The 14,784-nt window shown below is 39.9% G+C and overlaps 1 protein-coding gene across 4 annotated transcripts in view; it reads left to right on the top strand.

The window, feature by feature from the left end:
* The window catches only part of Cacna1e (calcium voltage-gated channel subunit alpha1 E), a 320,444-nt gene that overhangs the window by 171,055 nt on the left and 134,605 nt on the right, over positions 1–14,784 (top strand). For all 4 annotated transcript variants that reach the window (XM_028759777.1, XM_028759802.1, XM_028759794.1 and 1 more), the window contains exon 7: positions 1,661–1,764. In XM_028759777.1, the coding sequence (XP_028615610.1) occupies positions 1,661–1,764 (104 nt within the window). The remainder of the gene's footprint in view (positions 1–1,660; positions 1,765–14,784) is intronic.

Here is a 14,784-nt window from a genome sequence, read left to right as displayed (position 1 = left end):
AGGGTACTCCCAACCTCCTACCTCCCAATGTTGCCTGTTTCCACTTTTCTGCTGGCCCTCAGGGCTTCAATCCTCACCCAGTACCAGATCAGGTTCCTCTCTTCCCCCAACTCCAGTATACTTTCCCTCCTTGGTCCCTCCCTCCCTCCCCACTTGTGATTGCTTTCTTCTCCCTCCTAAGTGGGACTCACTTGGGCCTTTTAGCTTGTTGGCCTTTTTGAGTTCTGTGGACTGTATATTGGGTATTCTGTATGTTTTTACTGGCTAATATTCACTTATTAGTGAGTACATACCATGCATGTCCTTTTGGATCTGAGTTACCTCACTCAGGATGATGATATTTTTAATGGGAAATTTGACTGTTCAGAGACAGCAGCCATAGCCAATCCACAGACATGTTATGTGGCTTGACATTAGAATAGAAAAAAATGAGACAACTGGGGAGGAAAAAAAGATTGGGTTACAGAAGTCCACAAGAAACATGAGGATAATCACTTTAAAACATTTTCAGGGTTTAGTAGTAAGGGAAAAAAAAGCACATAGAAGGGATGGACTGATGGCACTTTGTCACAGGTGCTCTGAATTCTGGGTTCAATTTTATTAAGTCAGCACATTAGCTTTAGATGTGGCATTTGATCTTGATGGACTTGTTTCCCCAATAAATTAGGGACAAAATACCCACTGTGGGTTTCAAATGGATATTGGAAGTGTTTCATTAAGGGTTGGGTTAGGAGGAGAGTTCAAAGGTCTGCATACAGGAAGTACTAATCCAGAAAATCCCTTTGGAAAAATTTGAGCATTGGAACCCAATAATCGAGAAGAACCCTTTGTTGAGAGACAACGGTGCTAGAGAGAGCACCTCGGTATTCTTTGAGTTCAATTTCAAGGGTCTCAGAAGATACAGCAAGTCACCCTGCCTCAGTTCTGGGTGCCTCAACATGTCTGCATCCAACTGGGAGACAGGAATCTATAATCTATATTTCTGTGCTTCCCCCTCCCATCCCCCACACTTCTCTGTATCAGCAAGAGTTAGGGGATGATGAGAGAGCTTGTGAGAGGTCAGGAGATCTCATACCATCACTCTGCAAATGTAGACATAGTCCTTGTTCTGCCCAGGGCTTTACTGAGGCTAGACCTGGGCCAGCTCTGTAGTACCAAATTGTGATCGGTGAAGAACAGTCATCCCCAGAGCTGGGCAAAATAAATGTGACCCTAATTCCTTCTAAGCAGCCCTACTAAGGGCTTTGCTAATATCCATGGAAGAGGGTGACGAGTACAACCTGCCCTTGTTTTTTAAATATCTATCTAGCTTAAGAGTATAAAAGTTGAGAATAAATGTTACCAAGCATAAAGCCAGTTCACCTTTTTATAACCTTGGAAAAAATTTTTTGGCTTTTTTCCATTCAGTTTTTATTTCTTCTAAGTAAGGGTGTTAGAATTCTCCCACTCAAGATATTATAGAGATGCTGATGTGACCTTCAGTTGGCACAGGGCAAAATGTGAGTTATCTTACAATAAAGTGGAGTGGGGATGGGGGGAGGTAATGTTGAACTGTATCTCACCGTGATTGTTACATCATCCGCTGTATGAAACTGCTGGAATGTAGGCTTTTCTCCTGGGATGGCGTTAAATATTAAGAAATCATTTTTCTTTCTTTCAGACCAATGATGCCTTAGGAGCCACCTGGAACTGGCTGTACTTCATCCCCCTCATCATCATTGGATCCTTCTTTGTTCTCAACCTTGTCCTGGGAGTGCTTTCCGGGTAAGCCAGATGTTTTGCTCTCCTTTTGTGAGCTGCCAGCTGGGGGCTCATGCCTCCTGATTGATGATGGGTTCACTCACTTACCGGTCACTTCAAAGACACTGGACAGACCCTTGTACCAATGTCGTTCCAGCTGAGTCAGCGCAGTAGCAGATGATTGTTTTAATCATCTCGATTAGTTTTAGACATTACAACAATCTACGTGCCGTGTACAGTTATGAACACAGCACCTTGTGGGTTCATTTACCCATCTATAGCTCCATCCAATAACTCCATGTCAAGTACTGTGCTGGTTGCTATGGACACATTTAAGAAAGATATAGATTCTAGCCTCAAAAAAAATTTAAATGCTTGCTTTGCAGTATATTGGACATTGTATCTCATGTTTGTGACTCGAATTCATTTAGACCAGTTTATATTCCTGGTGTCTAACATGTTTTGCAGAGATGTTGTCATTTGAAATGGGGAGTAAAAATTTTGTTTTTACTGGCCAGTGTGAAATATAATAATTTGTTTGGGAGAAGAACAAATCTGTGCAGTGTAAAGTCATTAGAGATAGTTTCAAACAGGACCGGGAATTGCATGAGGTATAAGACATGTGTTAGAATAACGTAGGATAACAAAGTACATGGAGATAAACCTCTAGTGAAGATAGAGAACAGGGCATTGTATGGAGTATGAAGGGGCTAAAACGTAATATTTTAAGATGGCTCAGTCTAGGAAAATATTTTACAAAATACTATCTTTTACTAAACAAAGTTGAGATGATGGGGGTGGGGATGATAATGGTTTTGATTATGATGATGGTGGTGATGATGATGATTTTGTTGATTGGCATGAGTCCTTCGAATGACAGTGTGTAAAGTCGTCTTCATGCTTACATATAGCTTGAAACAAGTTGGTGACTTTCGGGAAAGTCTATGGATAGGGGAAATGCACACTAAGTAGGTACAAGAACAAAGGAACTGAGAGGCAAGACAGCAGATGAGAATGTGAACAGAAATTATTTATACAGCAAATGGTTAATGCCACACTAGTTGTAAAAGCTGAAGTTTAAGGGCCTCCAAGAGAGAATAATAATAAACAGGCAGACTGATTCCTCTTCTGAGCCCAAGAAAGGGTTGGTAATTAGAGACAGCAACTATTTCTGGGAGTTGGAGTGTACATGCTATTAAAAACAAGAAATTGATTAGAAGTCATGCCACCTGCTCAATCTCTAGATAATACTGGCCAAGTATCTGTCCCCGTTTAGCCACACCCCTAATCATATTAGGGAAGTACTCTCTGTCAAGGTCTAAGCCATCAAATGTTGGACCAATAACACCTGCTGCATCTTAAGGTGGTCTTGACATTGTCATGGAAACAAGAGGCCTAGGGGACAGTCCCTAAGCTGAAAGTTAGTTTCCCAGCCCACTTCTGTTTTCTCAGAAAAGCTGTCTGGCAATAGTTTAGAGGATTCTTCTGAGGGGAGTCTATCTTAAAAGAAAAAAAAAAAAACTACCTGTTTGACAGTCTGGTGAGGTTAGAGAAACAGATTCTAGTTCCATCACCTCCCGGAAAGTTCACTCTGTTTATTCCCTATGGCTATCACAATAAACATCACAATCTGGGTAGCATAAAATGGATGGGTATTTAATTCTCTGGTAGCTTTTGAGTTACAGGCTCCAGATCTGGCAGGCCTGTGCTCCCTCCAGGGGCTGGAGAGAATCATTTCTTCCTTCTCCTGGCTTTAGTAGATCCAGGCACTTCTTGGATTATCATCCTGCCTTCACGTCACCCCAGTCTCTGCTTCAGAGCTGACATGGCCTCTTCCTCTCCTGTGTCTGTCATCTCCCTCTGTCTTGCTCTTATAAGGATACTTGTGATTTGATTTAGAATCACTGGATAATCTAGTTTGATCTCATCTTCTGAATACACTTAACTTTGCTGTATCTACAGACTCTTTTTTTTTTCCAAATAAGGTAACACTCAGGAGTTCCAGGAATTAGAATATGAATGGTCTTTCCAAGCTGGTTGCCACTCACCCAGAGCACTGACACACCACAAACCCTAGCCTAGGATGTGGAGTTTCCACTGCCTTGCTCATAAGTGTGAGCACACAGCCAGGGATCATTAGCATTTGAGGGGAATGCCCAGTGTGAAAGTCCCTCAGCAACTTAGTAAGTAGACATGAGACTTGGGTGAGTGTGAGCAGCTTGGGTAGTAAAAGACAACTTAAAAGCCCAAGTCTGATACCATCAGAGATAGAGAAATGATATACAAAATCATAATAGTTCATACACAAAAATGATAATTCATACACAAAGTAATAGCTTATTATGAAAGGGTGTTGAGATGAAGAAGGGCCGTGGGAACTCTACGTAACATGTACTTGATGTGAAAGCAGTGCAAAGTTGAGTTAATGTAAACATGTAATCAAACCAAAAAGATAGTAAAGTTGGTATGTGAAATTAAGGATACTGCTTAGAAAGTATGGTCGTAGGAGACAGAGAGAGACAGAAAGAGACAGAGAGACAGAGAGAAGCACGAAGCACACACACACACACACACACACACACACAGAGAGAGAGAGAGAGAGGAGAGAGAGAGAGAGACGAATAGACTCAAAGAGTAAGGAATGGTGACACAGCTTGTAACCCCAACATTTGAGAAGCAGAAGCAGGAAAAATCACATCCTGAGCTACACAGTAAGACCTTGTTTCAAAATATTTACAATTGATCCAACATTTTAGTAAGAAAGTTTAATAAAGAGAACAAAGAAGCAAGAAGAAAGAATTAACATAGAAAACTATGAGGGAAGTTTCCAAAACAAAAGACTCACCGTTGCCAGATTTAAATAAAACAGTTGACTCCTGTGCAAAGATGCTATTTCCAGTGTGTTTCTTGGCAGTGGGCATGGGAAGCATCGGGGTGTCCCAAGCTGGGAGTTGAGATAAATTGACTGTTGGATGCACCCCCTGGAATGTGCTGTAGCAATTAAGAGCAGCAGATACTGTGTACACATGGACTAGGGGGTATCTTAAGAATGTTCCAGTGAAAACAAGGAGGCAATGTGATATGTTATCACATTCCTTTATGTATAAAGCACAACGTTGGTAAAATATGTTTAAAATGTAAAGTTACGCATTTGGCAATATTGTAACAGCTCCTGTGATCACGTGACAGAATGTGGATGTGTAAATTAACCATTAAAATATCCAAGCGGTAAAAGTACACTGGACAAAGGAAAACCACACCAAGGTAAATTGCCAGGAACTTCAGACCATCAGAGAAAAGAATGTTCTGAGAGTTTCTAGCCATTGGATACATGGTTACTATTTGGCTGTAAGGAATCAGAATGCCAGTGAGCTTCTCAGTAGCAACACTGAAAATCGGATGGCAATCTAGAAGTTCCTAAAACATCCTAACAAAAAATGACCTTCAAGATCAAATGCTCTAACTACCCAGAGTGCCAGAATACAAACAGTGTCAGGTACCTTTGGGGGAAAATCTTGATAAAGGACACGAGTCACTAAGAATAAGAAGCAAGTAAGACAGCAAGGCATGGAGTTGGGGAGATAGCTCAGAGGCTGAGAGAGGACCATGTGGCAGTTCACCAATATCTGTAAACTCTACTCCCAAGGGACCTGGCATCTACAGGCTCTGGACACACACACACACACACACACACAGTGCACAAACAGTAACACACATGAAATAATAAAATAACTCTCAAAAAAATGAAACGAAGAAAAAAAGCATGGTATTCATGCACACAAGTGGGTCAATAGAGGACAAAGACAAAGGGATTGAGTTCTGGTATTATAGTGAAATGGAATTAGGGTATAACTCTCAGTGACCCAGAGGGCACCAGCATCTGACTAACATAAGGCTACAGAGGTCCTAACATGCTATCTTTAGAAAACAAGTGAAACTAATATATGCCCTGATGTGTTGTATTCTGAAGGGTTCTGTGATTTCTTTTGGTCCAAAACACACACACACACACACACACAGACTCACACAATCATGTGTTCACTCTCTCTCTCTCTCTAGGCATCTCTGTGTCTCCTCTCCCCACCCCATTACCCCAACTTAAGCACTTAATTCCACAACATGCACAAGTATTACTTCTAAAGAAATAGAAACACAGCACGTCCTCTGTGTAGCTCAGCTGCCACCTGGTTTCCATTGTTGATGCTGTAGTCTGAGCTAGCCTCTCACAGTGTTGCAATTGCCTTTATACGACTTGGGGGAGGCTGAGCATGGGGCTGGGAATAGGGTATCAAAGACCAAAATCTTAGGTTCCACAGTCAGCAAATCATTAAAATCTAAAATTGAAAGATAAAGAAATAGCAGTGTCTTAAGTATAATATTTAGAAAAATTGAAATGAATACCAGAAGAAACAGAAGAGTTGAAAGTGGCTTCCTCTGGAGAGGGAGATTCTGGAGTTTGTAAAAGGTGAGAGAGAAGGCTGCTATTTTTTCATTACAGTCCTTCAAAAATTGTTTGACTTTTAAAGTTCTATATGTACTTCTTTGAGAAAAATCAAAACCTTAAATTTTGAAGTAAAATGATCACAAAACAAGTAGGATGGACAGACGGACTAAGGACACCTATCTAGCGCCAGCATGGTAGGGCTGATATGGAGGGAGCAGACACAGGATGGTCAACAAGGAAGCAATCGTGCCAGTCCAACTGTGTCACTCTATAAAACATGGCAGAAGGAGAAGAAATGGCAGACACTGGGAAGGAGTTTGGAACAGTCTGTGAATATTTGGTTGGAGCCAGTTCTGTGATCATCAACTCTCCTCTAGCTGGGAGACCATCTTCAGTCAGAAGATGCCATGCTACTGGTCTGGCCAATGCCTCTTTACTACCTGAAACCTAGGAAGTGGTGTTGGCAGCTGGCAACAGCTGGTGTAAATCAATTCTGACATTTAAAGGAGTGTTAACAAGAGGGACCTTTCGAGCTAGCTGCGCCTCAACGACTTTTTTGCTCTGGTTTCATTTCTGTGTTCTGGTGCTGCACGCATTGCTCAGAATTTGGAGGATTTTCACTGGTTACTACAGAGAGCTTGATATCACTGGGTCTGGTGGATAGGAGGGGTCATGGGCTTTCTCTGCTGCCTGATCCGTGAGCCCTGGCTTCTAGAAAGGACGAAACCTCTCCTTGGAGTGGGGCTTTGCTTGGCATTCACAGGTTGAGCCACCTGAGACATAGCTTTGAATATTTTGTCTCCAGGGAACAGGCTTCTGTGACCTGTGAGTATGCTGAATGTTATGTGCCAATGTGATTCCAGGAGTGGAGAAACAGTAAGTTCTGTTTAGAAATAGAAGGAAGATACACATGCCTCCCTACATTGAGTCCCTTGGGCATCAAGTATGGCAGTGACTGAAAGCCCCATCCCCAGAGGTTGAGACACTGATGAAAAACTGTGAGGTGTATTTGTTGGCTTCATATTTAAAAAGGAAAGATGGATAGAAGCACTGTAGCTTTTTTACGTGTCTCAGAGGAAATAGAATTTGATGAAAACCATTAGCTTAGGCTTGAAGAGAAGCAGAGCTTCCTGTCTCCATGGCAACAAACTAGGGCTGCATAAGCACATCCTGAAGTGCTGTCAGGGGCTACAGGGCAGAAAGCTCACACAAACAGAAAATGACCCTGAGCTATTCCAGCATCTCCACCTATTGCTTCCAGGGCTTGTGAGAGAGGGAGATAAGTGTAGGAAACAATTGTGCTATCTCCTAATAGGGGCAAGGAAGTTAGGCTAAGGACTACTTATAGATATACTGAGGGCCAGTGAGAAGCCTCACATATGTAAAATGTCTTGTAGTTTTCAGGGCACCTTGCTTCCAAGATCTTATTCATTTCTTGCCACAGCTTGGTGTGGGCTCACAACATCTTTAAAGATGGAGAGAAGAGCTGAAGAACTGATCTCCAGCAAGTTTTGTCAGAGGTAGGCCAGAAGTCATAGTCACTCAAACTCTGGTTAGGTGCTAATCTTATTATTCCAGGTGGCCTTCAGAAAGGCTTCCCAGAATGTTGTCTTGGCCACAGTACAAAGTTGTAGGTTCAAATTTTAATGCATACATGCATTGGTCACTGTTTATTCTTAATACATTGTTCTCCATATATGCAATGTGACCTTGTACGTATGAAGAAGATGCCAAAACCCACTGGCAAGAACTTTTTGCTCTAAGGACTGATGGAAAGAGGTGAACTGTCAATATGAGAGGAAAGGTTCTTCAATGACTGGAGTAGCTCCCATAGAAAGCAAAAGGACAGGTGCCTATCTTGCTACCAGCTTATTTGCTGGCTGGGTTTGACCATTCAATGTCATTCATCAAACATTTGTTTAGTGTTTGCTGTACAAAAGACACCATGTTCTTGGGTTGTGAAGATGAATAAGACAGTGATTGTAGATTAATGAAGGAAATAATTTAAGATAGCTAATTGATAGCCATTCCCAGGATTTGTTTTTCAAAGTGTGTTTGAGCCACATAAAATTGCATTTCCTCCAGTTTTTTTTTTATAAATTTCTGCTCCCCCTCTTTAGGTATTACACCCCTCCCTCATCATCAAGACTCCTTTCTCATTAAACCTTCTCTGACAACAAAGCAAAAATAAAAGGCACGTAATGGGGTCTAAGTTCCAGTAGCTTGGGATTCAAATTTTTGTGAAAGTTATTACTTAAGATTCACATATGTAGGCTCTATAGTTTAGTTACAAGTAATTTTGCAAGAAATTATTGAGGTCATAAACGTGAGTAAGACCTATATGGTCTTGGTCATAGAAACAGACTAACCGATGGGTCTTCCCCTTGAATCTCCTGACTCATCTGTCCTTGCACATTAAGAAGTGGAAACCGAGCCTTTTCTGTGTCTGACTTGAGACAGAAATAGTTGCTGGTTTTATAAAATAAATTATCCATGGCAAGCTCAGCAGTCCAGATGAGATCCTGAGTAGTGCTGGTGGATATTAATTGACACGTGTCTGATCTCCCTCAGAGCGTGGACACAGTTAAAATCACTGCGTGATTTAACTACACAGTGGTGTTACTGGAAGACTAATGCTAAAGTCAACCAGGAGACATCAGTCATTTTCTCAGGCAGCAGCTACTGAGCATACACTGTAATGTTACCCACTGCCAGAGCCTGTGGGTATCAGATTAGACAAGTCCAGAGAACTGCTATCTTTAGGAAGCTCATAATCTAGGTAGAGAGACAGAAATAGGGCAAGCATTAAAATTAGGTGGATAGCAATCTGACTCAGTAAGGAAAGCCTACCACCAAGCCCAACAACCAGAGTTTGATCCCCAGGACATACATAGTAGAAGGAATGAACACTCCCAGATTATCCTCTTCCATCCTCATAGATGCTGTAGCAGGCACATGTGATTTCCTACTAATAAAGGCATAAATGTGATTGCAAAAACTTAGATTAGAGGAGGACCAAAAGATTAGCGGAAGAGGATAACGCTTTTGGCCAATTCTGAGAGTGGCAAATAGTTAGCTAGACCAAATTAAAAAGACTTTTTGGTGGGTTAAAAATTATAGAGAAGCTTGATACAATAGGGAGGCAAGATGGAACCAAGAGTTCCAGAGAGAAGCAAGGACTCTATGAGTTCAGTACAGCAAGGACAGAAATGATGTGGTAGGGTGCTACCTACAGGACTTGTGACTGTAGTGCAGTGGTTCTCAATCTGTGGGTCTCGACCCCTTGTGGGACATCAAAGGACCCTTTCACGAGGTCACCCAAGGTCATCAGAAAACACAAGTATTTACACTACAATTCATAACAATAACAAAATTACAGTTATAAAATAGCAACAAAAATAATTTTATGGTTGGGGTTCACCACAACATGAGCATCTGTATCAAAGGGTTGTAGCGTTTGGAAGGTTGAGACCTATTGGCGTAGTGTGTGGGTGTCACTGGGATAAAAATATAAAAGAAGACAATCTCTTGGCTACTTCTAGATTTCTGAATTGAGCTACCAGGTAGCTGGGAGAGAACAGAGAAGCAAAAGTTAGGTTTTGAGGGAAGTGGGATAGGTTTTGGATCTATCGAGGTGAGAGAACATAACACATCTGGTTTAAGGTCTGCTGTGTCTGAACACCTATGCCCTTATGTACATCAGCCATGGAACACCTATGTTTTGTCCAGAAATATATGTTATTGTCAAGGATCCAGTATAGCACAATTTGATGAATATAGAAGGGACCATCCGTGGTTACCAGTACAATCCTGTAGACAAAGACTCCATCTTAAATCTGAACAAAACAATTACAACAGAGAGTTTGTAAAGCCTGTTTTGACTAGAAGCATACTTGTATGACCATGGGGTCCTATATGAAACTAAATTAAAATTATATAATTGTTCTAACTTGTTGTCAAAAAATGTACCTTAGAGTATGATAAAAATTATTTGAGGAAGGAACTCCTGGCCTCCATGCTATACACAAAGAAACTGAAATAGATTATTAACAACTTATTTAGTGACTTGGTGTCAAGTCACAGCTAAAACCTAGGTCTCTTTGGTACCTAACCAGGGTGCTTTTCCAATTCTGTGCCATAGCAATAGGTAGACGTAAACAAGGTTTATGCTGTAAACCTTCCATCTGGGTTTTTATACATATGTTGTATAAAGATATGTTGTTTAATAACATATCTTTCTGCTTTCATCATTTTGTGGCTGTGGGATGTTAATTATGTCTTTTTTCTTTTCTGTATCTTCATTTACACGATTGTGGCTTAAGATACCTGTATTCATCATATATAGGATTATTGAGGAAATCAGGTTAGGTTACAAGTGGTATTTAGTATCTTGAGATAATAAATACTTACCACTGGGAAGGAGCACTCTGTTTTACTTATCACCTACATCCTTTGAGCCAATTAGCACAATCTCAAGATTTCAAATGCTATTCTAAGGCTGAACATTCATGGTGCCCTACAAGTAACAGGAGAAATGGACTATGTCCTTATGCCCCCCCATAGGGACATCAACTTAGACATTCCATGATTTGTATTTCCTTGGAAATATCCTTGCTTTTCTACCCTCTGTGATCTGGAGTAAGCCTCACTTTTCTTCTTAAGTCTTCTTTCACAGTCTATTTTAATTTTACTTCTCTTTTATATTATATATTAATGACATGTTTATTTGGAAGCTGCTCTTGGGCAAGTTCACTGGCCCCAGGGAGTGAGGCCAGGGGAGTCACTAAGAGAAGGGATGAGAAAGAGGATCCTAATTTTACTTCTTACATGATGCTTTTCCAGGTCCATAGTCTTGCCCCTTGTTCTACAGTTGAGATTAAAGTTCACTCCCACATATTCCTGTAGCACTCTGTAGCTATTGTTGAATTGATTACTAATAGTAATAGAATTACTTTATAGAAATGAATACTAACACTAAAATCAAGAGCTAACATTTGTTGAGAACTTGTCATCTGCTTGCCACTGTGCTAAATACTTTATGTAAAGTATTTCAATTAGTTTTTATAGCAGCCTTGTGAGGTGGGGACTATTGTTAAACTCATTTTACATGTGAAGAAATGGAGGCTAGAAGGTCAGAGTCCTGACTAAGCCTGCCTCCCTAGAATGGGCTATCTTCCTTGCACCAAAATTACAAATTTCACTGTTGCCTGTTGTGTTTTTTTTCTCATACTGATTATGTCTTTCCTTGTAGTTGTATCTGTCTTTGAATCCTAGTACCTTTTAATTTTTTTCTTAGTTGAAGAAAACTGAGCTATGCCAGGACCTCCTTGAAGAATGCTATGCCCCTTTGAATCCCACAGATAATGGTATAGCAGAGAACTGAATGCTCCAATATCTCCAGTAAAGTCACAGTATTGGAGATCTTATAGGAGCTAAGATAAGATGAGTCATGCCAGTTGTGTGGTTCTTTTATGTTCTTGTTATTTGTTTATACTGTGTGTAGTGATCAAAAAGAAGGAGAGTCTCCTGGATCATTTCTGTGTTTCTGAGCTGTTTGGTACTGAAGATTAAACCTAGGGTCTTATTAAACAATCACTAGCACTAACTATATATCTCCAGATAAGGCTGCTCAATTTTTATATATGGCTGTTAGTAATTATTTTCTTTCAGGTAATTGCTTATGCCCCCTGCTCATTTTCTCAGTGCTATGCTTATCTTTTCCACATGATCTTAAAGTATACACCTATACAGTATCAACATTAATTCTTTTATGCCAGATATGGCAAGGTGGCAGCCTATTGGGGATTTTTGGACAACCACAGCCACAAAAATTGAACCAGTTGTTATTACTTTAGAGCACTTCATTTAGGAAGCCTTTCATGGATGCTGTTTTATCTAATTCTCACAAGGATCCTTAGACAAGTCTTATGGTTTTCTTATAAATCAGAGTAAAGGTCACAGTGAGTAGTACAAACTCTAGAAAAACTCATCAGTGTGGCTTCTGATACTCACTCAATCTCAGGTCCCTTGGAATCCAAAGTAGAACTTGTCTGTCTAGGAGGTTATTTCCAAGGGGATGTTTGTTGCTGGCTTCTGCACAAAATGAGGTGACTCACATATGTGCAGTAACACACCAGAAAAAATGCTTTTTTTGAGTTTATTAACTCAATGAATATTTACTGTTGGACCAATGGGTATAAACCATTCTTGTAGATGTTGAAGATTTAAAAATTCCTTGCCCTAGGGAACTTGTGTTCCTAGGTTGCATGCATAACCTATAATTTATGTACTGTTCACCATAGTAGTACCCATTTTTGGGACAGGCTCCTTAGTTTTCTTATATTTAGAATTCTGTGCCCCTGACAAAAATAATGCTTGTGTTTTTCTACCAAGGAGACCAGAGAAACCTGAGAGCCCCAGGTACATTCTGAGGGTGTCACCAAGATGGAGAATTGTTTAGTGACAAAACATGATTGTAGCTAAAAGTGAAATTGTATCTGGGAAGGACCCATAGTTGTCCCCAGATAGATCAGTTCAGATAAGCTAGGCCAAAGTGTGAAAGGAAAAGAAAGAGAAGTCAGCAAGCAGGACCATCACAGATGATAGAAATAAGATCCTATTTTACAAAGATTTATATGTTCCATCCAAAGATAAGCTGGACCAATTAAGTCATGACATCACAGAGTGTCTGTTGATGATGAAGACATCAGCCAAATGTAAAAATGTCCCCATTTTCTATTGGAAGATTTTTCATTTGGAATTTCTGATCAGTTACATTCTTAAGTAGCTGTGATAGCCCTAGTATCCCTAGGTAATACTGTAATTTAATAGATATTCAAGAGTCTGATAACCTTATATGTATGTAGACGTAGATATATGAATATGTGCATTTATATGTACATATGTATATATATATGCATACATCTGCACACATTCATACATTCATGTGCTGAGTTTAATATATATTCTCTAGTCTTTGTCCCTTTGTAAAGTATTCAAGGAGCCGATGAAATGTCTATATCATTATATCAATTGGCTTTACTTGGTGACTAAATTTTAACGTATTTCAAGAATGTTTTCATCTTAGAATTAATTTTACCTACCTTCCTTTCAAAGGAGGTACCAATGTTTTACTTGTAGAATAATATGAATTGAAGTAACACTTGCTATGAGATGATTGTGAATCTAATTCACTCACCCAATGCAAAGTCCCAAAGTGTACACCTGTACCTATGCCTTAGATTTCTAAGTTAGGATGTTCCAAACTGAGTTTAATATCTCATTGTTGGGGAACATTGCTATTAAGATAGCATGTCCCCCATGATGGGATGATTTCTGAGCTCAGCTCAGAAATGTGGGGACTCTCTTTCTCAGTGAGACTCTGCCTGTCTTTGCTGGAAAGTGTTCCTAGACACAGGTGGCTGGCCTCATCAGGCCTTTACTGAAAAGAGACCTTATACAGAGCTCTCTGCAAGGCTGCATAACTCCACACACACATCCCATTTTGGGTGCAGGCCCACATGATAATTAGGTACTTGACTATAACCAATCAGCCCTTCCTGCTAACTTGATGCTGTGTCTAAATAGCTCTTTTCACTTGCACCCTTAAAAAAACCCATATATACCCTATCCCCAAATCAATCAATCAAGTTGACTTGTCTGGCTGCAGTGGTCTCTGGAGATCATTTCACCATACTAACCCTGCCCCTCCACCTCTACTCCTTTTCTCTGCTCAAGTTGGTAGCCAACATCCTCTGGGTAGAAGGGGGCCACATCTCATTTTCCTATTCTACCATTAAACATGCACAGCACCATATATATTCTTTCTCTGCCATGCATTATCATACTTTTTATCTAAGATGGAAACCTTATCTGGTTTTGGTACTTTCTCTTACTTATTCTCTGAACCTACTTGATTATCCAGACATACTAATCCTACTCAGGAATGTTTTATGAACTGAATCTTGAACCATTCTGGACTCTGAGTATTCTCCCTGCTTTTGGCCAGCCCGATGCCCATGACCAAAACAGTTAGTTGCAGTTTTGTTTACCTTTGTTGTTTATTATGGCTTCGTATTGCTTAAGTAATAGAACTACACGTGTGCCCATTATTGAATTAGGTCTTTAGGAAATGGGTATTGATCTTCTGTGTGCAGTGTTTTAAATGTTGGGAACATAACAAAAGAGCAAACTAAAGATTCTTATCCTCACTAAGCTGACTTTCTCATCCCAGGAGAGTCTAAACTACATGTTATAATTTACATAAGTGAAAAGATGATCCCCACTCCCCCCTTCTTAAAAGGAATACCATAAACCACAAGGATAAGTTTTCCCTATTTTAGTCTCTAGTGTAGCATTAGAATATGCAATGAAGAGTTTTACTTGTTGAATTATGTTGAAATTTACTTGAAAATTATGTAAATATTTTTGGATAAGACATTTCATACAAAGGACAATGAGAAACAGAGTTTTTTCTATAGGTGATAAAATATTCCAAAGTAAAAAGAATAAAAATGGTGGTATAGTCTAGGTATAAATGGATTTGAAGATATATATATGTATATGTATATGTATATGTATATGTATATGTATATGTATAT

The sequence above is a fragment of the Grammomys surdaster genome, unplaced genomic scaffold, assembly GCF_004785775.1.
Source record: "Grammomys surdaster isolate TR1022 unplaced genomic scaffold, NIH_TR_1.0 130, whole genome shotgun sequence".
NCBI lineage: Eukaryota > Metazoa > Chordata > Mammalia > Rodentia > Muridae > Grammomys > Grammomys surdaster.
Note: the sequence above shows the minus strand (reverse complement) of the source record. Positions and strands in the feature narration are given on the sequence as shown.